Below are 26999 nucleotides of genomic sequence, written 5' to 3'. Positions count from 1 at the left end.
TTGACAGAAACAACTTGAATTGTTGCATCTCGTTGTGTTGTCCTCCGGTGGCTAGCTAGCTAGCTAAAATTGGCCCTTTCCTAAATTAGCCATGGTGGAGATAGGGATTTGGACTTGTCGTTTCACGTAATTCTCTGTACTGGCCAATGATTATAACAGCGATTCTGATCCAACCATTAATTCAAAAAGCAAGCATTTTAGCCAGGTAGTCTAGGACAACAAAAAATAAAAGCTGTACTACTGTATGACAGAGTGATAAACAGTTTCGTCAACATGAAAGAGAGGAGGATGGCATTGACGTTTCTCTACAAGTAGGTTGAGTCAACATATTTTTCTACTTGCACGAACGTACACGCACACAGAAATCAGAACCGCAGCCACGTCATATTTAGCTTACGTTGATTGGACTAAATTGTTTTTGTTATCTTTTAGTTGTCACTGTATTAGACTAAGCAGAGGTGATTTGATGATGTTGAAATTTTGCTGAAATAGTGGAGGCAGCTCCTGTTTTCTTTGCGACTTGCGGTAACTCTCTGTGGTTCTAAATCAATAGTTGTTTAGTGGTCCAAAATGTCAGAAACATTTGCTTGACCATGCTGTAGGTCATGTAACTGTCTGTTACATGCAATATGCTTTGTGAACTAAACGGGACAGATGTTGCTATCCGGTTTTGTGATAAAACAAAGGTGTGGTTGAATTTATAAACTTGATCTCCTCTATAAAAAGAATCTAGACATTATCTGACATTTCTTTTAGACTAACATTTAGTTTTCAACGGCGGAGATTTTTTGTATAAACCTTGCTGTCTGTCTCTCCGACATTTGCAACATAGTAATGAACGTGTTGGTAGTTGGGATGAGACAGGCAGTAAGCTTTTCTCAGCCAGTCGAAATCATGAATCAGTATAATTTCTATGGATATATATACAAAGTAATGTCGATAGAAAACAGGTAAAACTAACAAAGTGCAGCTGCTTTGCAATCTTTCCAGCTTCAGTTTGAAGTGATTGTGTTACGACGAGAGAGCACATTTTCTATGCCAGGTGAAATCGCGCCTCATTAGCTCATTGTTATGGATGTATCCAGATAAATGTCACTAGAAAACATCTTAAACAAATACAAATGAAGCTACATTGTTGTTATTCTGGCTGCACTGTTTGACGTGACTGTAAGTTGGCCATAGTTGGCTAGCTAGCTAGCAAGCAAGGGAGAAGATCATTGCCAGCCAGTATGGCAATAGAACATTTAGAACGAACGACTGGGTCGCGTCCATAGATACAGAACAAAAAGACTGAACGACTGGGTCGTGTCTCTGGCAACCGAATCGATAGAATGAACGACCAGCCGGCTTGGGTAGCAACCCTAGATTTGTGTCGGAACTATATCCTGCGAAAGGATGAAATAGTATGAATAAATTAATCAAAATAACGTTTTTAATGAAAATATGTAAATCATTATATTGGTAACCCGTTGTATATATGTTAATTCATATGCCTTGCGACCGTGATATATAAGTGATAATGCCCTGTAGCCGGTGTTTGGAGGATATAATGGCACGGTTTTCCGGCTCTCGACTTCGTCTCAGGCCTAACAACACCCATGCCAATATGTCCTCCAAACACCGGCTTCTCGGGCAGTATCACTTAAATATCACACTTGCAAGGCATATGAATTAACAGGTTATAGAGCAAACAACGCAATTATCACAACACATAGGTTGTAATATGCCTTTTTTTCTGGCTTCCCCAGTGATTTCACCCAATCACCGTTACTGCCACTAACCACTGATACAGGATCAGATTTATCTTCCCCTAGTTATTAAAGCTAGGGTTTGGTAGGGTAATCTGATCCAAGATCTGTAGCGACGCGTAACTTCTACTTCAAGCTCATCTGGCACCTTTTTGTTTTTCCAGTGCAAAGACGATTCTGGTGTGATTACAATACTATTGACCTCCACACCCTGTCTCCTTCTTCTCTCTTTGGGATGATCACTATCTAATAGTATGATTTGCACCATGTATTTTTAGGTTTATCCAGTCTGGCGAGATCTGTGATCCTCCCAAGCAGGGAAGGAAGGGTAAAGTTTTTTATTTGAATGAGGGCTTACAGCTCTTGTTGCTAGGCTGTGGTTCTTTTTAAAGAAAATCTTCCACTGCAAAACAACAAGAGCTGTTCCGGCTTTCATCTTATTGGTTGGAGATGGGGGTGGAGTACCATGGACTGAACAGGACATTCAAAATGGCGTGTATGTTATTGCTGCTTCTTGCAAAGCAAAGCAGTTACAGTCTATGCATGATTTCTTCGATTATATCTGTATGTAAGTGATTCTTACATGGTCAATGCATATTATTGGTCATATCAATACAAGTCATTATCAATATTAGCAATTATATCACACTATCTTAGGTAAACAATTACAAATGTGGTAGCGGCTCATTTGTTGAACTCTGAAATCCCTGTTGAGCCTACATTAGTTGACACTGGTAGATTTTGACATCTATATACACTACCGTTCAAAAGTTTGGGGTCACTTAGAAATTCTTGTTTTCCATGAAAAACATACATGAAATGAGTTTGAATAGGGAATATAGCCAAATTCATAGGAAATGTAGTCATTGACTAGGTCAGAAATAATAGTGTCCTTCAAATTTTGCTTTCGTCAAAGAATCCTCCATTTGCAGCAATTACAGCCTTGCAGACCTTTCGCATTCTAGTTGTCAATTTGTTGAGGTAATCTGAAGAGATTTCACCCCATGCTTCCTGAAGCACCTCCCACAAATTGGATTGGCTTGATGGGCACTTCTTACGTACCATATGGTCAAACTGCTCCCACAACAACTCAATAGGGTTGAGATCCAGTAACTGTGCTGGCCTCTCCATTATAGACAGAATACCAGCTGACTGCTTCTTCCCTAAATAGATCTTGCATAGTTTTGAGCTGTGCTTTGGGTCAATGTACTGTTGTAGAAGGAAATTGGTTCCAATCAAGTGCCGTCCACAGGGTATGGCATGGCATTGCAAAATGGAGTGATAGCCTTCCTTCTTCAAGATCCCTTTTACCCTGTACAAATCTTCCACTTTACCACCACCAAAGCACCCCCAGACCATCACATTGCCTCCACCATGCTTGACAGATGGCATCAAGCACTCCTCCAGCATCTTTTAATTTGGTCTGCGTCTCACAAATGTTCTTCTTTGTGATCCGAACACCTCAAACTTCAATTCTTCTGTCCATAACACTTTTTTCCAATCTTCCTCTGTCCAGTGTCTGTGTTCATTTGCCCATCTTAATCTTTTCTTTTCTTTTTATTGGCCAGTCTGAGATATGGCTTTTTCTTTGCAACTATGCCTAGAAGTTCAGCATCCCAGAGTCGCCTCTTCACTGTTGACGTTGAGACTGGTGTTTTGCGGGTACTATTTAATGAAGCTGCCAGTTGAGGACCTGTGAGGCGTCTGTTTCTCAACCTAGACACTCTAATGTATTTGTCCTCTTGCTCAGTTGTGCACCGGGGCCTCCCACTCCTCTTTCTATTCTGGTTAGAGCCAGTTTGCGCTGTTCTGTGAAGGGAGTAGTACACAGCGTTGTACGAGATCTTCAGTTTCTTGGCAATTTCTCGCATGGAACAGTCTTCATTTCTCAGAACAAGAATATATAGTTTCAGAAGAAAGTTAATTGTTTCTGGTCATTTTTAGCCTGTAATCAAACCCACAATTGCTGATGCTCCAGAGACTCAACTAGTCTCAAGAAGGCCAGTTTTATTGCTTCTTTAATCAGCACAACAGTTTTCAGCTGTGCTAACATAATTGCAAAAGGGTATTCTAATGATCAATTAGCCTTTTAAAATGATAAACTTGGATTAGCAAACACAACGTGCCATTAGAACACAAGACTGATGGTTGCTGATAATGGGCCTCTGTAGATTTTCCATTAAAAATCAGCAATTTCCAGCTACAATAGCAATTTACAACATTAACAATGTCTACACTGTATTTCTGATCATTTTGATGTTATTTTAATGGACAAAAAATTTGCTTTTCTTTCGAAAACAAGGACATTTCTAAGTGACCCCAAACTTTTGAACGGTAGTGTATATACTGTTCAAGAATTATTGAATTTAATATAGGGCTTTGCAACACATTATGTAATAAGTGTCTACTGAAATGTTTAGTGAAATATACAGGACAGGAGGAATTAACAACAACTTCAAGTGTGTTTGATATTCAAAACTACAAACTATTTCACTAATGACGTTTGTTTACATCTTGCCGTTAAATGGTCTTCATAAACACAACATTTCTTAGGAGGAACAAAAAAGGTGTATTTAAATGCATAACAGACATAAATAACCCTTTGAGGATAAATATTTGGATAATACATTTACGTCATTTAGTAGACGCTCTTATCCAGAGCGACTTAGTGAGTGCATACATTTTCATACTGTAGGAGAATCTTGCAACAATGTATCCTTCCTCCTCGTTGTAACTAACATTCGATACATTTCAAAATGTCGAGCACAATGTTGCATATTGACTTCAATGAATAGATTCATTGTAATTATGTAAACCTTCAGAGTAGAGTTTCTGCTACCCAGAATGCTGGTGTGTTTTAGAGGAAGTTGTATGCGCTTACGTTGAAAAAGAGGGGCAGAGCTGTATTGAATAGGATAACAGTTCAGGCAGACGTAAGGAGAAGGACAGACCGAAGAGACGAGACTCCAGCACAGTATGGCAGAGAGAAGGACAACTGTCAGGGAGAAGATCCCGATAAAATACAAAAATCAGCAAGTAATGCGGCGGCCGCGCGGGTAGAAGACAAGGGATGGCGCCCGCCTCACATATGGGTAAGAATCTGAAAGAAAAACATAGTTTTCCAATATAAAGACGCGTTTAGAAGATGTGGCAATATGGTGGTAAGAGCGAGGGTTCGACGGTCTGTTGTAAAAATGGCCATGGTGGGTCCCCTGCCAAGAATGAAAAAGAAAAACAATTTTCTGACTGGATGTCGGGGTGGTTGAAATTCTAATTCGTGGGATGAGTAGAGAAAGATATGTTGTGTTGCGTTAGCCTAAGTCAAATACAAAGCAACATATATGATTGGGTACACTTTCGAGTTCTAGAACCTACGCATTTAAAATGTGCTTTGTCCTTGAAAGGGCAAATGCCCTTGTCTGAAATGAACAGAGAGAAATTAACTAAATTGAGTACACCTTCACATTCATTTTTTATTTGAGTGGGTCGAGAGTAAGATGAGAGTATGAAGCATTATAATGTGATTTCAAGAGATTTATATATTATATGAGTGAATTTCGATGTTTTTCCGTACAACATTTAATAAAAAATAAGATATATCTATTAGAAAAGGCTTTATTGCCAGGTTTAGTTATTAGATGTTGAAAAAAGTTCCAGACATGTAATTATGCCTAATGTAATATTTTGGCTAATTTTAACAACAATTAATAATTAATTAAAATGAAGGTAAATCAATATGTTCGATAATGTTCTTTATGTGCTTTCTATACATATAACACCAAATATTTATTATGTTCAAATGAAACTGCCATGTCTTGAGGAGCATATATAAGCTATTTTTCGAAAATTTAAAATAGGGTGTTGCCTTTTAACTCGTTGTGGTACAGAATGGAAATAAAAGCCACTGAAAACATTTCATAAATCGTTTTTAGGTTATTTTTTCAAGCTGTTATGAAGATGAGATTTGGGAGTAGGTTTTTCACACTTGACAAATACAAAACTATTCACTTCATCACAATTCATAGAGGAATTATTAAGAAATGCACCCTCTTCCAAGACACAAATGCTAATGCTATCCTGGCCAGGTTATTGAAATATGTCCATACAGTGAGGATGAGATTTGTGTTTCATAGATATTTCATGTAATCAAGTTGATGCTGTGTTATCATCTTTATTAAAGCTTAACATAAAGGTCTCTGGTGCCATTAAACATTGTAATACATTTTATGTCTGAATTTTGATACACACACAAGTGATTGTATCAATGGCCACAATGCATATTTATGTTTTTCAAGATGAATAGTATTTTTTGACATGCATGCATTCGAAATGTAAGTGCAGATCAGTTGCCTTAATACAAATGGTTTTATATCAACAATTAATTCTGGGTAGATATTATTAGATTTTTTTTTACCCACTTAGTCATGTATATGGTTGCCTCTGTAGCATTTGTAGTAACATTTTAATATCAAATTCTGTAAAGATGTATATAATCTCTAATCAGAAAAATTGATGGCATTCTGCCAGATGTTGTAACATTTATAATAATTGTTATAATAATCAATTTTCATATTTTATTTATTTCAGGAACCATTGAAGATAGAAAAATGGGCTGAAAGAAGAATACCAATGTTTTGATATTTGAAAAAATGTAAGTTTGTGGGGGTATTTTATTAATATTAATGATTAATATTAGTGAGTGTTTAATTAAGCGAGTATGATTATCCTTACTGCTATATAAGACTAACCAATAGGTTGGGCTGTTGGCATGTTTTCACTTTTGTATTTGTACTTTTGAAGTTTGTCATCCGGACGATCCACCAAATTGATGACTAGGGGGATTGGAATGACCAAGACTTGTAAGTATAAAGTGTTTCCTTTAATTAAAGACAGAGCAGATAATAAAACCTGAATGCATGACACATTTGAATAACATTAAGGACAAAATAGGGAAATGTTTTTAATGTGAAAAATATGGATGTGTTTAATAAACCTTGTATCCTAACACTAGTACATTGTAACAAAACATTTGCATTGTGTACGCACTTGGCATTAGTCTGCGCCCGTTCATTACTTGAAAGAAGAACAAAATAAACACAAGAAAGTAGTGTCACGATACCAGTATCGCAATACTACAATACCAGATTTTCCTTGGCAAAAAAGAAAACATGAAGCAGACTAAACTCTATGGTCCTTAAAAACCTACTTTTGTAAAATATTGTGTTCTATAGCTTGCAAAATAAACAAATGTGACTCCGGGTGACATCAGGCATTTGCCCCTCCCCCCCCCCCCCAATGTTAGGACTGTTTTCGTCAATAAATGTAGTCTGCTTCATGTTTTGTTTCCTTTGCTTCGTTACTTCCTAGTATCGTGACAACACTACAAGAAAGAGTTAATAAGATTTTGTATTTTTTTTATGTGCAAGTGAACACTTGCGGGCAGTGCTCATTAAGACCACAAGAGGGCAACACAACTCACTATTACGGTTAGCTCCTCATGTAGCTAACATGACGCTGCTTCAAATTTTCAAAGATGAGAGGGTTCCTGTTACGTTTGCGATTTGTTACTTATTTTCGGAATTTGATTCTGGATGCATATGGTTACATTGCAGTGCACAAGGTCTCTGTTAAGTGCTTGCAAAATGTGCTGTTTATCCTGTAACTGACATCCATACATCAGAAGGGAAAAATGGCTAGCTAGCTAATGGGTAAATAAATGATCTCAGACAATTAAAGAACACCGCAAATTAAAGGTATTTTTAAAATATGCCTATTTATCTGGCTCAACTCAATCATGCCTAGGCCTGAAACGTATGATCGTTATCGTAAAAGTAGCCATTAGCATTATCCCGGTGTTCAAGTGCTCCTTGGAAATGAGTATTTACCAGTTGTTGAAGTTGCTATACGACTTAAGTATGACGTTTTTTAGAAGTCGGAATGATTTGGGATGAATGAGATGAGTTAATGTAGTAAACGTTTTATACTAAGATGCTGGCAAATAAGCTAGCTAAAATTGCTAAAAAGTAGCTAGCTTGCTAATGTTGACAGTTGGTCAAATTAGCTACATTACCAATCAAGAAGATGCCGTGTAGTATTCTGTTCATATGAAACATGGTTATCATAATAATTGATATATTTTATGACAATCTTTTAAATTATTTGTTTGAAAATGTGCAAAGTAATATAACGTCACAACTCGTAAACTGGGGTTGCAGAATTTTGTAATGCCATTTTGGCGAGTCATTCAAATGTAAAATAAAAAGTTGGAAAGCAATATTTTTTCTGGCATACACAACTTGACCGGAGTATAAAGCATATCTCCAAGAAACCTGATAATTTCAGAGGTGACATTTTGGAGAACATATCTTTTGGTTTGCAAAAACTTAATCCAAGTAAAAGCCTAGATTTGGAATTCCATTCCCGAGTTGACCACATTTTCATATTTATTAGTGGCCGGTATGACTGAGTATTCATGAAACAACTCATGGTCTGGTGTATTTGATGGTCACCTAATTATTCCTCTTATCCCTAACAGAATCAAGGCATGAACTGTGCCATTCCCTCCCAATGAAATAAGAAGACAGCTATGTGTAAGTCATGTCTTTTGTTGTGTGCTGTAACAAATGGAATGTATCTTCAAATATCGGCTATAACAGTTTGTCAATACTCTGTACTAAATCGATCTCTTAAACATTTTTACTTCTGTTACATAACATTGAAGTAACAAAGTATGTGATCTTTAGCACATATAAAAATCCAGAGCTAGGCCTATTTATTGGTAATGGGAGTAGGGTTCCCAGTGATATCATTTAGAGCAATGATTGTAACCAATTGAATCAACAGAAATCTCCCACCATGGAATTCTGCCTCATCTTTCAGTATTATTGAAAGATGTGTGTTCCAGTGAAAGTTGGAACACTTTAGCTAAATCAGTTTAAAGTTGCTCATCTCTCCCTTTGTTATAATAAGCCTTGTATACGGGCATCCTATCATATCACAATGATTCAAGACAGTTTAGTACTCCCTTTTTTAAAACATTTATATAAAATATGTCCATATGTCCCCTAGAAGCAGCATATTTTCCCTAGAAGCTGGAAGTTTTCATTCATTCTTGATAGCTTCTTTAAGCATCAAGAGTTCCTCCATCTTTCAAATATTCCCTGATTATTTTCTTGCCTGTGACATATGCCAGGCCAACATGTACTATGATTATTCACAACTGGCCAAATATATCCTTTAGTCTCTCTTTTTTAACAAACTTAATCATAATAGATGGATGAAGCTCTTTTTTTAAATTACTTAGTCTCTATGGTAAGGTCAGTGTATTCTGACATAATGCATAGACTACTGCATTATACTATTCTATCAATTTCCCATATGGGATAATAAAGTAACCTAGATACTACTACCATTATGATTCACTATTTTTTCACTTTATTGGGAAAGTCAAACTGTCACATTTAGGCCAGGTCTTCTGTGATACATATCCAGTTTCTTTTCTTTAGTAAAATATGAAATGGGGACTAACCCTGTATTAATTAGACCCAACCCACCTCTACTAATGGCTTTCTGTGCATGTCCCCTGAACGAGAACGTCAAACTAAAGGCCCAACGGAAACTAATGAGATATTTCCTTGTACTTAGAATATGAGATTATTTTCATTGTAAGAATTCAGTTGTTTTCTTGGCAGGATCCTCCAAAAACTAACTTTGTCACCTGCTGGTCAAGAACTGACATCTTGAGTCGGAACCTGCCCCTTGTTTATCTTGGTTCATGTGAATGTGTAATCCATTTTGAGAAAAAAATGTTTTTATTCACATACCACATGCCGATTTTGTGATTTCATCTCTTCCTTGGTGAATCTCTGCTGGTCATGTGTGGAAGTTTTGGAGGCAGGGTGCATGCAGATGAAGCACATTTTAGCATATTTTGTGCAGTTTAACTCATGCATGATTACTATTGTTGTAGTTTTGTGCTTCGTTTACAAATCAAGCTGCAATAGTTTAGATACAACCGTAATGGTTCAGCAATGTCAGTTGTCCAAAAGTGTTGGAAAAGGAACTTTGCAGGATTATGAGATTAACTCATGCCAACGTGTGCTCAATTTGATTCCTGTGGACCCCCTAATGGACAGTTTAAGTAGTTTTGCCAAGCCTGACAGCAAAATAATAATAAACCGTATCAAGTTAATGTTACCAATTTATTTTATATCTAAAGAACATGGTGTAATCACAGAAGTAGATCTAATGTCACCAATGTATTTTATATCTAAAGAACATGGTGTATTCCCAGAAGTAGATCACAAACCATGGCACGGGTTGCATAATTCGTTTTTAAAATCGGATACTTTTCAAAGAAATAACTCATTTACATGATCCACATTCAAATATAAGTTATACTGAACTGTGATACGTTTCGATTAACAGGCGTGTTAGAACATTCCATTTGCTTAGCTTTTACTTGTGCATGCAATTTTGTTGTATTTCCTGTTTTGTCTTTGTTGCTGTTTCCAATTATTCAGCTGTAAAATGTGTTGAATGGTTGCTATTAAATTGCATAATGCTGCATTCATGTGCGCTCTGAATGATCGGAAATTCAAGATTGGGATATATCTGTAAAGCTCCCGGAATCGCCGTAATTACGAGTTTCCGACATCCAAAACCGATCACAATAAGCTCCCAAGTAGGAAATATTAGTTGTACTCCCGAGTTTCCCGGTTCAGATAGTTTTGAGTTTCCTACTTCTGGGGAGCAGTTGAACGAAGCATACAAATATTTGACATCCATGTCATCGTTAAAACACTATCGCGAGAATCCGCCTTTAGTAAAGGGTTTAACCAATTTTTTTGTTTTGTTGTGGAAATTTGAACAGAACGCTTGCATTACTTTTAGTATTCCATATAAATATTTATTCACTTCATTGTCTTACGTTCATGTTTGAAAAGCATGAGCATCTCTGTTCGTGTTTTAAAAGCGATAAATTGCACTAGTAAAAGGGCACACAATGCCATTTGGGCAAATGGGGCAGAATGCTGAAATATTTACATTTTGTCCGATCAGTTTGCAAATTACCTGTTTATATGTATGGGGATTAAGGATTCAGACATTTATTATTTTTTTCTTCGATTAATTGCGATATTTGTCATCGCATACTGCAGTAATACAGACATTTTAACTTCTGGGTTTCATTACCAACTAGACTTTTAGCTAGCTATTCAGTATTGGAATCTTTTGTGCCGTTATTGAAGCTATTTTTGCCGGAAAATTCCAACTGATGGGTTTGGACAAAAGTTCATTCTTAAATGTAATTGGGTTTTTTGACTCATTTCCTCTTTATTTCTTAATTCCATTAAAGACCCCATTCTACTGGACATTGAAGTGGAGACAACTGCTTTGTCATCAAGATGGCGAATGTGATTTGGGAGCTAATTGGATTTTTGAAACGCTGACTGCTTGGATTTTTCTGGATTTTATTTGACTGGAAAAGATGCATCAATTGCAATTACTTAAACTTTTACATGGACTCTTGTACTTTGGATGTGCTGGGGATTATTTGGACTCAATTGTTTGAATAGGCCATTGTAATAGTTGCTTTTACTGCATTCAATTACAGAGTACTTTTCTACTTCTGTGATTTCCTAATGTGCTGTTATTTATATTAAATAAAAATGTTTTTCACTATTCTGACTCTTTGATTGATCAATATGCTACCCAAGATTGTTACGAGACTATATTGTCTATTCGCTAAATGTGAAAATTCTAAGTACAAACTTTGAATCAATTTTACGAAAATGTAATGAAGTTTCTGGTATTTTCTGGGGCTGCTGAATGCCTCCTGTTACTGGAAGGTATGATATATTTGCCTTGTAAAGGAATACAATGTTAAATTACATAAATAGTGCTAGCTAGTAAGTACTAGCTTTACGTAGGATCGAGGGATATGGTAGAAGGTAAATGCAAGTGTAACAGTTTACGCAACTTTTTATTTCGGAATCTTCACACACCTATTACGCTAAAATTTTTTGCTTAAGTTTTTCGTTACTTGTCTCCATCTCGAGCAATACTTGGCAACCTACCTTTTTTGTACCACTACATCCCTGGTGGGATAATATCATTTCAAGTTTATTACATCATACACTTTTGGTACAACTTATACACTTTAGGTAGGACTTCTGTCCACAAAATCTGACTTTCGTGATTAGCAACACACACAAAAATACTGAAGTCAAGTTAAAGGGTATGGCGAAGTGGCTGGCTAATCCATACTATTAATTCAACCAATAAGAGTTATACATTGCAGTTCTACATAGCGCTACATAATACAAAGAGTTAAAACAGCTTTTGGCAAGAACTGAAATGGTCCAAGGTTCTTTGCCTCTAAAATGGCTCCTAAAGTCTTATTTCCTGTCTGAACAGGAAGTGATGGGTCTCAGTGTTTTTAAAATATATTTTTAATAATGTTGTTCAACTTCAAACCTCTGTTTCAACATGGATCTGACTTTGGCAAAGGCTATCCTCTTGAAGTGAAGCAAAGTTTTTAAAAAGTTTTTAAAATAAAAATGTAATAAAGTTATGCCGTTTTTATACAAAATAAAGGGGGTGGGACTTTGGGACATCACCTGAGTGTGGGGTAAATAGAAATAACGTCAATCAAAGGCAAAGCTTTCAGAGCTAGGAAGGAGCTCTAGATGGCGGATGAGCCTTGGGAAGGGGAACAATTAACTGGGCTTTCGTCAGTCCTTTTCTTTTTCATGACATCAAGCTGGAATATGGCGCTCTATTAATATTTTTTTTACTTAAAATAACAATTATTACTATAGTGAACAGTAGATTAGGTTTTCTGCGGTATTTAATGCGTTTTTCGTCGTGTAGATCCGTTATGCAGCGTGTGTGCGCGAGTCGTTGTTTTCTCTGCCTAGGTTTGGCAGCCATGGCGCCCCTCCATTTTTAGTGTGCTCTGTGAAGAGCTATAGCCTGTCGTCTCACTATCACTTTTGTTGTCTTCATTATCCTATTGTCAACATTTAGTTTTTCGTGCCTAATGTTTATTTTCATTCAACCTTTTTATATGCCATTTATTTTCATTTTAATGTCATAAGTATTAAATAGTCTGTACTTTTGCGGATGTGAATCTAACTTCATTATACCTTCCTGTACATGGAATAGGTATGTTAGCGTTTTATAATACCTAAGTTGCCTACAATCGGTTGTTATTTTATCACATTTTAGTCGTCCTTTGTCTGATGACGCAGTTAGAATTCGTGCATGTGGCTCGATCGGTGAATCTAATTGAAATACACTAAACACTTGGCTTTTTTATAACATAATGTCATCAGTTGTTATTTATAAATCGACAATGTATATATTAATATAAATGCCAGTTTTAAACGTCCGACACAATGCTGTTGTCTGTTATTTCATAACGTCAACGCTTTTACTGTCTTCTGAGCAAAAACAATCTTATGGGACTTTTATGATAGTTCATCCCTCTTCTAACTTTTGACAGTAAATACCAGGACATAAGATCATCAAATCAAACGTTTTCAAGATAAAACGACGATGAAGAATAAGAATAAAAAGCAAGAAAATGAAGGTTCGACTCAAAGCAACGCATCAAGGTATGATCTTCTATATTTTCACTTTTTTGACATCTGTCTTGATTGTTTACCTTGACATGCATGGTTGATCACCTGTGAACACATTTGCTACATAGTTTTCCCGATTTGTACCAGTTTCAAATCAATGACCTTGGTTTTTAAAGCCACACCCTAATTTTCTTAGCATTTGTTACACTAAAGACTGAACTTTCAGGCTATTTGTATTACATATTTACCCACATGTACACAAACTAAAGTTTTATATGGCTTTTTCCCATGAACAAATGCATGATTTCAATATCTGTTGGTCTATCGTTACAATGTAATATGACCTTGTCTTTATTAGTCGATACTGCATTGCACCATTTGAACATACAATGCTTATCCTTTTAAAACATTTGACACCTCTAATTTACACATGTTAACAACATATGCGGCTGAAGGGAAATATTCAAATGAATATCTAATCCACATTATAATTGTTTTCATCTGCATTGACAACTATGTAGTTTAAGTCTAAAGACACTGTCTTCATTTGAAACAGTTGACTACTAAAACAAATGTTAGTTTATGATTTTGGCTACCAAAATGTAAGTGAATTATTTTAATGAGAACTGTTTATTGTGTAGTAGGCCATACAATCACTCTTGACTGAATGTTCACTAGATTTTAGTTTCTATTTGGCCTGTTGTAGATCTATTTACCTCCTGGATATCTTGTCTTCAGAACTTACTTCATGTGTCACAGGTTTCTGTCAGCAAGAGAGGGAGGCTTAATATTAGTTTCACTGATAGTCAGTCCTCTTGTACATTTTAAGGTTTTATTTAACTTTTGCAACATGTTTGTTATGGATAGCCATTTGAAATAGTTTTTAGATAAGGTTTATACTGAAAACGTATGTATTCACGTTACCTTATATGTGGAAACAATGTTATTGATGAGATTTCCAATGCCATTGAGAACAATTTCAGTGGGGTTATTGGAATCGATGCATCTCTATTTTTCTGAAGGGATCCTCACTTGTACACATCTGACTAACCATTGACATGCTCAATTTTGCACACATTAGGTGTTCACTAATTTATTAGTTAGGTTGATTATGAATAGAATATCAACTATGTGGCAATGCTTCAACTACATTTTTGATTTTATAGGACAGCTTATTCTGATTAAATTGTGTGATGTACTCAATGCACAATAATCCTTTAATTCAGCTGTGAATTCAGCTGTGCTTGTTCACCAGTTTTGAGGTCTGTACAACATCAACTGTATTGGTGATTGAGTTCCTCTTAGGCTGATAACTATTCCATGGAATCAGAAGCTAAGTGCCAAGATGGTAAATATCATGTATTGCAGATGTTTTCATGGTCTCACAGACTTGAAAATGTGTTTTATTTTACAGATAAAGGTATAATCTAAAGTTGGGATTCAAATGATTGAAATGTGTTATCTCTCTGTGTTGGAAAACGGAAGGAACACAAAACAATGTCATTTCATCATCAATAAAAAGTGCTACATCTTCTTAATTAAAGGATCTCATGTGCTCAGTTCATTTTGAGGCCATGTGGGAGATAAAGTCATGTCTGTACTGTCAAATAAATGTTATTGCTTGCATAATCTAATGGTAGTCTTGAGTTTAACATGACATCTGACAATTGGTTATCCATTATATTGAAATAATGTCATACTCTGGGGGATGGTAAGTGCACATTGCTCACACCTCTGGTCTACCCATGATAGTTTTAGACTTCAGTCATGGAAGTTACTAATGTCATATGTTGGCCAATGTATTATTGATGACTGGATATAATAATTAAAGCCTAATCGGGCCAACCTCATATTTGTCATCTATTACATAGCCTATATTTTGTAACTGTCAGATGTCACTGACAACTACTACAACTATAGGCTTACATGACTACTTAAACTACAGGCCTACTTGGGTTGCTCAAGAGATAAGCATTACATTTGTTTTTAGATTTTGTCAAATGCGAACTTTTCAGCTAACTGACCCTAGTCCTGAATTAAATTGATAATGGGTCAGAAAAACATGACATGAAGACATGCTGTCAACCAAGAAATGCTGTGCTAGTTCATTTGCTGTCTTGTTGGCAGCCATTTTAGTAACCATGCACATTTTAAAGTCTGTCCCCAAAAATCCTAATCTTCTACCACACTTTTGACTGCTCTCGTCCTGAAAGAGGACTTATTTTCAAGCACATAGAAGCAAGATACACTGAGAGCAGATCACTTTATTAAATGTTCTTTTGAAATGCATTGCATGAAGTGGAGTCCACTTTTAAGTCACAAAATGGCTCTTGCTTTTTGCTGCATAGCCTATATGACTTTATGCATTAGAACTGTGTGCTCAGAACTACAGGAAACAGGAACAGGAAGTGTTTCAATGGTCAGAGGCTTGTCTTTTGAGCTGCGATTGGCTCATTCCTCACCTAGCAACCCACCAGCCTGTAGTAGTTCAGTTCATTTTTTTGTCCAGCCCATGTCTGACCTCACTCAATGGAGGGAGGGAGTCACCTGCTCATGCGCTTGCTTGGTCAGCAGCAGCTGCATTCTCACTAGAGGAAGGGGTTTGAGCATTTGTCGTTGGGTGACTGAGTGGATAAATTACAATAACTTTTTAATATCACAATCCAATACGTTTTGATATCACAATAAGAACTTAATTATTAAAACATTTTTTTTATTATCTGAATGGTTATATCAACATTTCATTATTAATAAGATATCTAATAGAACATTAATTATAGACTGTCCAAATTTACCTATAGCTATTCATTGTATTCATATAACTACAGCAATTCTATGTCATAAGGGACTAAACAATGGTAGTAAAGCATGGCTACAAATGAAGGAATTGTTTTGGTTCTATTGTAGCAGCCTGCTCCATTTCGGAACCATTCAAGGTTGTCTTGACTGTGGATATGATCTGGTTGTAGGTACCCCCTTTAGTCTGTTCAGGGTACTGCACATTCCATCATGGTAGTACAGCAAACTAACACAATATGGGGCATAGACTGGTTTACTCCCTTGCGTAATTTGCTTGGCTTATGATTTAAGAATTACAGTTAAATAAATACATTTTGCAGTAATTTGTGTTCTGGTTACATTATAAGAGATTCCATTTAAATATAATAATATTTTTTAGTTTGCATTTAAAGTACAGTATGAATATGGAATATTTGGTTAGATCACTAATAATGTGGAGTGTTTTGAATGAATCAGGGCATTTTTTTGTCATGGTTTACATACATTAGTTAAATTATTATGTTTGCATTGACAAATTATATTATAGGTTGTGATGTGCTCTTGAGGTGAATATTACTTAAGATCTAGATGTTATAATTGGTTGTTTGATAGAATCTCAGTAGGTGCTTCATGTTTGGTTGGGTCGCTGTTGGCCCTGTGTACTGAGGTGCTTTCAGTTCGCTTGAACGTTTTCTACATTGCGGAACGGTTTCTACTGAACGACACGTTTCCCCAAAACGGTCTTGAACAGACTTTTGAGGTACGTTTGCTCCCGTTTGGTGGGTGTGGCTTGAAGCGATGAGTGATGCATTTAAAGGGCAGTGGCCATGCTGACAGCGTTCCCCAACCCACAAACCCTCCCCATTTTTCCACTCGTTCAGTACAGCACCATTTCCGAAATTGAACGTTCCAGAACGTAAAAACGTGCTGAACGCAGCCCTGATGTGGGACGTGCACCCATAGGACTTATTTGGCTCCCTCTACTGTTTTACAGCAGGTAATGTAGTTTGTGAAAGTTTGTAGGCTATTTTAGGAATTGAATGAATACAAAGATAATTTTAGTGTGGGAAACTTTTTAATATTGTGGAAAGGTCATCAAAAAGAAAGGAGGACCAAGGCACTCTTCACATAATTAATTAAAATGCCTTTATTAGTATGGCATGTTCAATAGAAACAAGGTTTTTAAAAATTCCGACGCGTTTTGGCTGCATGGCCTTCGTCAGGGAGTGTCTACCAACATTTACTATTGTGTACCTTAGTAGCGCTTCCCTTCGTCCTCTTTCTACTAATTGTGGAAAGGTCTTTCAACATGACAATAATAATATGGACATAACACGCACCCCAGGTTGAGAACCACTGTTCTAGGTTACCTCCAGCAAGTTCTCCTGCATGGGCTTATGTTGTGAAGTATTTTTAAAGATCAGTGCAAGAGGATTGGTTTGAGAGAATGGGCTTGTTATTACCAAAGTTAATCTGAGCACACTATGGTGATATGAGTCTTCGGTTTCCTCTCCACGAAAGGCATTAGCGGCGTTTTGTGTGTAGTCTTTTCAATACTACAGGAACTCCATACTCCGTTTATTTAACATGTCACACGTTCTGCAGCTTTTTCTACTTTGTGTTATAGGCCTAGGTCCCTCAAACTCAACTCTGTACCTCGAACTCAGGTTCCACTGCATTTGTTTATTGTTCCCCTCTAATCAGGAACTGATTTAGACCTGGGACACCAGGTGGGTGCAATTCATTCAGGTAGAACAGACAACCAGCAGGCACCGGACCTCGTAGGTTAAGAGTTGAATACCCCTGGCCTAGGTTAACATTTCCTACATACAAATCCTAGATGCAATTGCCTGCTGTTGTGCCCTTGAGAAAGGCACTTAACCCACCATAACAACTGCTCCATAGGCACCTAGTGTGTCAGCCCACTGCTCCGACCTCTCCAACCTGTATGTATGTCTTTCAGAGGGGTTGGGATGAAGTGAGAGTCAAATTTTCCATTAGACCTTGTGTACAATTGGAAGAATAAAGTGATCCTAATCTTAATTTGTTGAGCCAAATCAGTGTTTGACAATAGTAGGTGGGAGGTCGGAGAAACTGTAAATAAACTGGGCTTTTTATTGAAAAAGGCAATGATTGCATAGCTTCTCAAATGAAAATCCAGCAGTATAAAAGGGTGGTACTATACTGAACAAAAATATAAACGCAACATGTAAAGTGTTGGTCCCATGTTTCATGAGCTGAAATAAAAGATCCCAGAATCTTTCTATACGCACAAAAAGCTTATTTCTCTCAAATCTTGTGCACAAATTTGTTTACATCCCTGTTAGTGAACATTTCTCCTTTGCCAAGATAATCCATCCACCTGACAGGTGTGGCATATCAAGAAGCTGATTTAAAAAGAGCATGATCATTACACAAGTGTGCCTTGTGCTGGGGACAATAAAAGGCCACTCTAAAATGTGCAGTTTTGTCACACAATGCCACAGATGTCTCAAGTTTTGAGGGAGCATGCAATTGGCCTGAATTTGTCAGTACGTCCAACCGGCCTCACAACCGCAGACCACGTTTAACCATGCCATCCCAGGACCTCCACACCCGGCTTCTTCACCTGTGGGATCGTCTTAGACCAGCCACCTGGACAGCTGATGTAACTGAGGAATATTTCTGTCTGTAATAAAGCCCTTTTGTGGGGAAAAAACCCATTCTGATTGGCTGGGCCTGGCTCCCAATTGGGTGGGCCTATGCCCCTGCCCAGTCATGTGAAATCCATGGATTAGGGCCTGATTAATTTATTTCAATTGACTGATTTCCTTATATGAACTGTAACTCAGTAAAATCATTAATTGCTGCTTGTTGTGTTTTATATTTTTGTTCAGTATAAGTAATGCAGTAATGTTTTTAGACTGAAACTCCACATATTTTTGATACCATAGCAATTCGGCCTCAGAAGACTCGAACCACTCTGGGTCGGAGTCTGGGAGTCAGTCGGAGAGTGAACAGGGCAGGGAGAGGAGAAGATCGCACCACTCTGGAGAGTCCAACAGTTCCTCTGAATCTGGGAGCCAGTCCGGGTCTCAGAGTGAATCCCAGCAGGCCTTAGCAGAGGTCAACGACAAACCACCAGTTAAAAAGAAAGACAATCTGGCAGATGTAAAGAAGGTAAACAAAGCAGGGCCTGTACTCCAAACTGGTTTTCCTGAGTTGTATTTTGTAGGGCTGAAAGGCCCTTGAAATTTTGGAAACAAATATTTCACACCATCAATTACACAACAGCTTTGATGCGTGGACTCTGTGCATATTTAGAAAAGGAGTCATGCCTCAATTGGGATGGAGACTGAAAATGACAAGGAGAAAGTGAAGGCAAAGATGCAATGATCTAATTTGATTTTTGTTTCCAGATGTGGGAAGAGCATCCAGATGTCTATGGGGTCAGGCGATCAAATCGCAGTAGGCAAGAACCTGCTCGTCTCAATATTGGAGCTGGGGTAAGAAGTGCAACATGAAATACTGCTGAATGGAAATCCATAGAACAAACTTCCATGTACTAAAAGTCCGACCCCACTGAAAATGTATTTTTTCCTCAAAGGGGTTTGCACGTGCAGAAGTTGCACCATCTAGTGGATATGATGTCGATTTATTGGCGTCTCATTCAATGTAGCTGCAACGCGTAACGGCAAAGCAATGCAAAGCCTAATTTCTCATTGAGATGTAATTAATTTCAACACATTTGCAGGGTAGCAGTGACTCAGAAGGTGAATGTCCTAAAAGAAAAGTACCACGACAAAAGAAGAAAGAGTGAGTATTGAGATTATTTGATGTTTATTATTTCATTCATTTCAAGTGGTCGTCTTTGAGGTGTGTTTGGTGTCGTTATCATGTTAGAATACTGCCCTGCGGCCCAGTCTCCGAAGGGAGGGGATCATGCTCTGCTTCAGTATGTCACAGTACATGTTGGCATTCATGGTTCCCTCAATGAACTGTAGCTCCCCAGTGCCGGCAGCACTCATGCAGTCCCACCACCATGCTTGACTGTAGGCAAGACACACTTGTCTTTGTACTCCTCACCTGGTTGCCGCCACACATGCTTGACACCATGTAAACCAAATAAGTTTATCTTGGTCTCATCAGACCACAGGACATGGTTCCAGTAATCCATGTCCTTAGTCTGCTTGTCTTCAGCAAACTGTTTGCGGGCTTTCTTGTGCATCATCTTTAGAAGAGGCTTCCTTTTGGGACGACAGCCATGCAGACCAATTTGATGCACTGTGCGGTGTATGGTCTGAGCACTGACAGGCTGACCCCCCCACCCCTTCAACCTCTGCAACAATGCTGGCAGCACTCATACGTCTATTTCCCAAAGACAACCTCTGGATATGACGCTGAACACGTGCACTCAACTTCTTTGGTCGACCATGGCGAGGCCTGTTCTGAGTGGAACCTGTCCTGTTAAACCGCTGTATGGTCTTGGCGACCGTGCTGCAGCTCAGTTTCAGGGTCTTGGCAATCTTCCTATAGCCCAGGCCATCTTTTATGTAGAGCAACAATTCTTTTTTTCAGATCCTCAGAGAGTTCTTTGCCATGAGGTGCCATGTTGAACTTCCTGTGACCCGTATGAGGGAGTGTGAGAGCGATGACACCAAATTGAACACACCTGCTCCCCATTCACACCTGAGACCTTGTAACACTAATGGGTCACGTGACATCGGGGAGGGAAAATGGCTAATTGGGCCCAATTTGGACATTTTCACTTAGGGGTGTACTCACTTTTGTTGTCAGCGGGTTAGACATTAATGGCTGTGTTGAGTTATTTTGAGGGGACAGCAAATGTACACTGTTATACAAGCTGTACACTCACTACTTTACATTGTAGCAAAGTGTCATTTCGTCAGTGTCACAAGAAAATATATACTCAAATATTTACAAAAATGTGAGGGGTGTACTCACTTTTGTGAGATAATAAATATATATATATATATATATATATATATATATATATATATACACAGTACCAGTCGAAAGGTTGGACACACCTACTCATTCAAGAGTTTTTCTTTATTTTAACTATTTTCTACATTGTAGAATAATAGTAAAGACATCAAAACTATGAAATAACACATGGAATCATGTAGTAACCAAAAAAGTATTAAACAAATCAAAATATATTTGAGATTCTTCAAATAGCCACCCTTTGTCTTGAGGACAGCTTTGCACACTCTTGGCATTCTCTTAACCAGCTTCACCTGGAATCCCTTTCCAACAGTCTTGAAGGTGTTCCCACATATGCTGAGCACTTGGCTGCTTTTCCTTCACTCTGCGGTCCGAATCATCCCAAACCATCTCAATTTGGTTCAGGTCGTGTGATTGTGGAGGCCAGGCCATCTGATGCAGCACTCCATCACTCTCCTTCTTGGTAAAATAGCCCTTACACAGCCTGGAGGTGTGTGGGGTCATTGTCCTGTTGAAAAACAAATGATAGTCCCACTAAGCCCAAACCAGGTGGGATGGTGTATCGCTGCAGAATGCTGTGGTAGCCATGCTGGTTAAGTGTGCCTTGAATTCTAAATAAATCACAGACAATGTCACCAGCAAAGCACTATCACACCTCCTCCTCCATGCATCACGGTGGGAACCACACATGTGGAGATCATTCGTTCACCTACTCTGCGTCTCACAAAGACATGGCGGTTGGAACAAAAAATCTCAAATTTGGACTCATCAGACCACAGGACAGATTTACACTGGTCTTATGTCCATTGCTCGTGTTTCTTGGCCCAAGCAAGTCTCTTCATCTTATTGGTGTCCTTTAGTAGTGGTTTCTTTGCAGCAATTCAACCATGAAGGCCTGATTCACGCAGTCTCCTCTGAACAGTTGATGTTGAGATGTGTCTGTTACTTGAACTCTGTGAAGCATTTATTTGGGCTGCAATTTCTGGGGCAGGTAACTCCAATGAACTTATCCTCTGCAGCAGAGGTATCTCTGGGTCTTCCTTTCCTGTGGCGTTCCTCATGAGATCCAGTTTCATCATAGCACTTGATGGTTTTTGTGACTGCACTTGAAGAAACTTTCAAAGTTCTTGAAATCTTCTGTATTGACTGACCTTCATGTCTTAAAGTAATGATGGACTCTCGTTTCTCTATGCTTATTTGAGATGTTCTTGCCATAATATGGACTTGGTCTTTTACCAAATAGGGCTATCTTCTGTATACCACTCATACCTTGTCACAACACAACTGATTGGCTCAAAAGCATTAAGAAGGAAAGAAATTCCACAAATTAACTTTTAAGAAGGCACACCTGTTAATTGAAATGCATTCCAGGTGACTACCTCATGAAGCTGGTTGAGAGAATGCCAAGAGTGTTGCAAAACTGTCATCAAAGCAAAGGGTGGCTACTTTGAAGAATCTCAAATATAAAATATATTTTGATTTGTTTAACACTTTTTTGGTTACTACATGATTCCCTATGTGTTATTTCATAGTTTTGATGTCTTCAGTATTATTGTACAATGTAAAAAATTTAATAAACCTGGAATTAGTAGGCGTGTCCAAACTTTGACTGGTACTGTATATATTTGCTACTTATCTACAAAAAAAAATGTTGGTTGTGTCCTTGCCATTTTCATACATATGTGGGTGTTTGTGCTTGTCTAAAGTGGCTCATTAGGAGTTCCAGCCAATAAGACTGAGGTGGTCTTCATACCTTAGTTTATGTTTAGATTTCTGATCAAACCTGGCTAACCAGAGCACCCTAAGCCAGGTGTAGAGCCATTATAAGCCCAAAGGTTGAACTTGTTGTATTTCTGTGTTGTAAGAAATACCTGGAAAGGTGATGACTCGGATGATGATGATGATGATGATGATGAGGAGGAGGAGGAGCAGGAAGATGATGATGCCAGCAGTGCAGACAGTGAGCATGAAGAGAAAAAAGTTAGATCCAGACGACTTCCTGCTAGAAGGTAAGGATGTAGTGAAGCCTTGCCTTCAGACAGCTAATCTGTCCACTTTCATTTACATTGTGTGCGATCAGAAACTAGCTATAGTAGTGCATTTTTGGCCTTGAAAGTTCTGTATGACTGGGTTTCTTTTTAGCCTTCAGTCACATACAAAATATGAAATCTGTAAATTCAAATCTGATAATTATGCAAAATTGGCCATATATCACAACCCCCTGAGGTGCCTTATTGCTATTATATACTGGTTACCAATGTAATTAGAGCAGTAAAAATAAATGTTTTGTTATACCTGTGGTATACATTCTGATATACCATGGCTGTCAGCCAATCAGCATTCAGGGCTCAAACCACCCAGTTTATAATTACATTTAGACTCAGAAGGATTACAAAATAACGGTTAAAAATCCCAAAGTCAACCAAATGGATGTTCTAATTAAAGCTCACTAACTAACATACCAGTTACATGTTAAGTGTTTTTGGAGTGTCACCTTTTGTGGGTTGACTTTAGGATTTCCCCCAATTGAGCACTTAGTGCTCTAAAGGCATTTAATGAAGACATTCACCGTAACCTTATCACCAATATTATTCATATTGCTGAGGTCAGAGGTTTGAAAGCTGTCTCAAGGCCATTGGTGTGAGTCAGGTTGTTCGGGGGGATTATAGTCCGCTAGAGCTGTTAGATAAAAACTAGTAAGTAGGCTGTCTTGCAGAGTGGTTAGAAGTGGTATACATGTGTGTGTATTTGACTCAATATTTTAGACCACAGACCAAATCATCTACAATCAAAAAACAGCAGCCTCCGAAGGGAAGGAAAACCAGGAAACAAGAGTCATCTGTGGAGGAAGATGATGATGACGACGATGATGAAGATACCCCAAAGAGACAAACCCGGCGAAGGCTGGCTGCCAAAGTCAGGTGTGTCATTGTTTCACTAGTTCAATCTAAAATATGAAGGAAAGTGTTGCTGTTCCACATTGCTTCTGTCACATTACTGTGCATGACATGCATTATGTTGGTTTGTTCCAGTTACAAGGAGGACCAGAATGACTTTGAGACGGATTCTGACGACCTGATAGAGATGGAGGGAGCTGAGGTAGAGCCGGAAGATGACAGTGAGACCATTGAGAAGATCATGGACACCAGAACAGGCAAAAAAGGAGGTGATGCATCCTCACTTGGTATCTTATTGTTGGTATCTCACCTGTATCGTGTTAATCCATCTAGTTAGACATTGCCAGCAGGTGTTGAAAGTGAAGGCAACAAAACTTGTGGCTAGCATCAGAGGTGCTGATATTACCCTGCTAGACGAGACATCTGTTTACTAGAGGCTGCCCCCTGGTTAGGAATTTAAACTGCGAATAATATGCAGATATTGACAATATTATTGTCCGAATTTTGTGCGTTTATCCATTTTAGCCTGTGGTGCTTCCACTACCCAGTATGCTGTGGAGGAAAATGGGGATCCAGGAGCAGACTTTGACCCTGAGAAGGATGAAGGAGAGACCCATTACCTGATCAAGTGGAAAGGCTGGTCCTATATCCACAACACCTGGGAGAGCATCGACTCCCTCCCTCAACAGAAGGTCAAGGGACTCAAGAAACTAGAGAACTTCAAGAAGAAAAACAGTGAGCTCAATGCTTGGTGAGGGTTTGTTTTGTACACATAGTTACATACCACTTAAGTTTTACCTTTCACTGTTGATGAGTTCTGTTACTGACACTGATTGTCTTCCAAAGGTTGAACAAAGCATCCCCTGAGGATTCAGAATACTACAACTGCCAACAAGAGCTAACCACTGACTTAAATAAGCAGTTCCACATTTTGGAAAGAGTCATTGGTAAGAAACTAAATGCCTTTGAAATTAGTCTTCATTGACTAGCAGCAATCGTTCAACAATTAAAATAGATTTGTTTGACAGAATGTGATTATTACAACAGACTTACCCTCTTGCTTATCAAAAATATTTCACATGCTGTATCATATATTTAGAGAATTGGATTTGGGGAATGTAATTTGAGATTTTATTTTTCAGCGACTAAAACCGGGAAGACACAGGGACCCTCTGATTTCCCCTGTAAGTTCCTCATATCCTCATCAACATTATCATGATCATATCTTCATCATTATCATACTCAGCACATTTTTATTCTGAAAAGCACTTTAACTAAAGATGTTGTTTTCACTGTACATCAGCTCACAGCCACAAGAATGCGTCGTCGTCCAATGAGCCTGAGTACCTGTGTAAGTGGATGGGCCTGCCCTATTCAGAGTGCAGCTGGGAGGATGGAGCTCTGCTGGGGAAGAAGTTCCAGCACTGTATAGACAGCTTCACCAACAGGAACTCCAGCAAAACAGTTCCCTCCAAAGACTGCAAAGTGAGTGAGGAAAGTGTCCCTACTAGATAGATTGCACATGGTATCCTATCACAAATGGTTTATTTAAAGTTTACTAATATCAGCTAGAACACAAGAACTATAGCTATAGTCATTTCAGAACAGTGCAGTGATTTTCTAACTCTAATTTCAGGTGTTGAAACAGAGGCCCAGATTTGTTGCACTAAAGAAGCAGCCATCGTACATTGGGGATGAGAACCTGCAGCTGAGAGATTACCAGCTAGATGGACTGAACTGGCTGGCTCACTCTTGGTGCAGGTACACATCAAGTCATGAGGAACGCTGTATTGAGAAACTGATTATTATAGATTTGAACATCACATTTTATGGATATACTGATACTATACTGAGGTGTACTGTCAATTACCTGCCATTTAGATAGTTTGAATGTAATGTTTGAAAACGCACTAATAAGACTCCATGGTCTGTGTTTTTCAGGTGCAATAGTGTGATCCTGGCTGATGAGATGGGTCTGGGGAAAACCATCCAGACCATCTCGTTCCTGTCCTACATGTTCCACCAGCACCAGCTGTATGGGCCCTCCCTGGTGGTGGTGCCCCTGTCCACCCTCACCTCCTGGCAGAGAGAGTTTGACACCTGGGCCCCCGACATGAACGTGGTGGTCTACCTGGGAGATGTGATGAGCAGAAAATCGGTACGGAAATCTGCTCTTTACAGAACTCTAAAGAAGCGTTGTGATCTTTTGCCCAACCAAAAGTAAATGTTCCCCTCTGCTTTGCTTTTGTGCTCAACAGATCCGTGACTATGAGTGGGTATGCCATCAGACAAAGAGAATAAAGTTCAATGCACTTATAACCACGTATGAAATTCTACTGAAAGACAAGGTAAGGCATCAGTATTGCTTGTAAGTATTTTCAGACTGATATATTTAGATATGAGCTTGGATTTGTACTTGCCAAAATAGTACAAATCTTTATTTTAATTGTTAAGAACATAAAAAGTGAATTGTTTGATTGAATGCAACTCTACACTCACTCAATGTGTGATCTGTCCATAGGCAGTGTTGGGGAACATAAACTGGGCCTTCCTGGGTGTGGACGAAGCTCACAGGCTGAAGAATGACGACTCCCTGTTGTACAAAACCCTGATCGAGTTCCGGTCCAACCACAGACTTCTAATCACAGGGACGCCACTGCAGAACTCTCTCAAAGAGCTGTGGTCCCTTCTGCACTTCCTCATGCCTGACAAGTATGTACTTCTCCTCTCTATTAAATACATCATATAAACGTTGGCACATTCTGGCTTTGAAGAACAACTTGTACATTTGTATTCATTTACAGTAATCTTATCCTAATCCAATTGTACTTTCCCCCTCTGAAGGTTTGAGAATTGGGAAGATTTTGAAAGCGAGCATGGTAAAGGGACTGACAATGGCTACCAGAGCCTCCACAAAGTCCTTGAGCCCTTCCTCCTGAGGCGTGTCAAGAAGGATGTGGAGAAATCCCTGCCTGCTAAGGTAGAACAGATCCTTCGTGTGGACATGTCCGCCGTGCAGAAGCAGTACTACAAGTATGTTCCCT

At 38.4% G+C, this 26999-nt stretch overlaps 1 protein-coding gene across 5 annotated transcripts in view; it reads left to right on the top strand.

Annotated features, from left to right (window-relative positions):
* The first annotated feature begins 271 nt into the window (after window positions 1-271).
* The window catches only part of LOC121531901 (chromodomain-helicase-DNA-binding protein 2-like), a 37836-nt gene continuing 11108 nt past the window's right edge, over window positions 272-26999 (top strand). Inside the window, exons 1-21 of one of the 5 annotated variants that reach the window (XM_045204962.1) lie at window positions 4077-4840; window positions 6336-6399; window positions 6549-6607; window positions 8284-8338; window positions 11104-12914; window positions 13255-13366; window positions 19045-19270; window positions 19510-19596; window positions 19845-19906; window positions 22924-23067; window positions 23824-23979; window positions 24091-24224; window positions 24481-24706; window positions 24802-24902; window positions 25098-25139; window positions 25259-25449; window positions 25592-25716; window positions 25897-26113; window positions 26214-26303; window positions 26477-26667; window positions 26800-26988. In XM_045204962.1, coding sequence (XP_045060897.1) covers window positions 13308-13366; window positions 19045-19270; window positions 19510-19596; window positions 19845-19906; window positions 22924-23067; window positions 23824-23979; window positions 24091-24224; window positions 24481-24706; window positions 24802-24902; window positions 25098-25139; window positions 25259-25449; window positions 25592-25716; window positions 25897-26113; window positions 26214-26303; window positions 26477-26667; window positions 26800-26988 — 2240 coding nt within the window. In that variant the 5' untranslated portion in view covers window positions 4077-4840; window positions 6336-6399; window positions 6549-6607; ... (1 more) ...; window positions 11104-12914; window positions 13255-13307. Of the gene's footprint in view, window positions 312-4075; window positions 4841-6335; window positions 6400-6548; window positions 6608-8283; window positions 8339-9439; window positions 13367-19044; window positions 19271-19509; window positions 19597-19844; window positions 19907-22923; window positions 23068-23823; window positions 23980-24090; window positions 24225-24480; window positions 24707-24801; window positions 24903-25097; window positions 25140-25258; window positions 25450-25591; window positions 25717-25896; window positions 26114-26213; window positions 26304-26476; window positions 26668-26799; window positions 26989-26999 lie in introns of those variants that run through there. The other 4 variants (XM_045204964.1, XM_045204965.1, XM_045204961.1 and 1 more) reach the window with 4 other exon arrangements.

Source organism: Coregonus clupeaformis, chromosome 19 (assembly GCF_020615455.1).
Source record: "Coregonus clupeaformis isolate EN_2021a chromosome 19, ASM2061545v1, whole genome shotgun sequence".
Taxonomy (NCBI): domain Eukaryota; kingdom Metazoa; phylum Chordata; class Actinopteri; order Salmoniformes; family Salmonidae; genus Coregonus; species Coregonus clupeaformis.
Note: the sequence above shows the minus strand (reverse complement) of the source record. Positions and strands in the feature narration are given on the sequence as shown.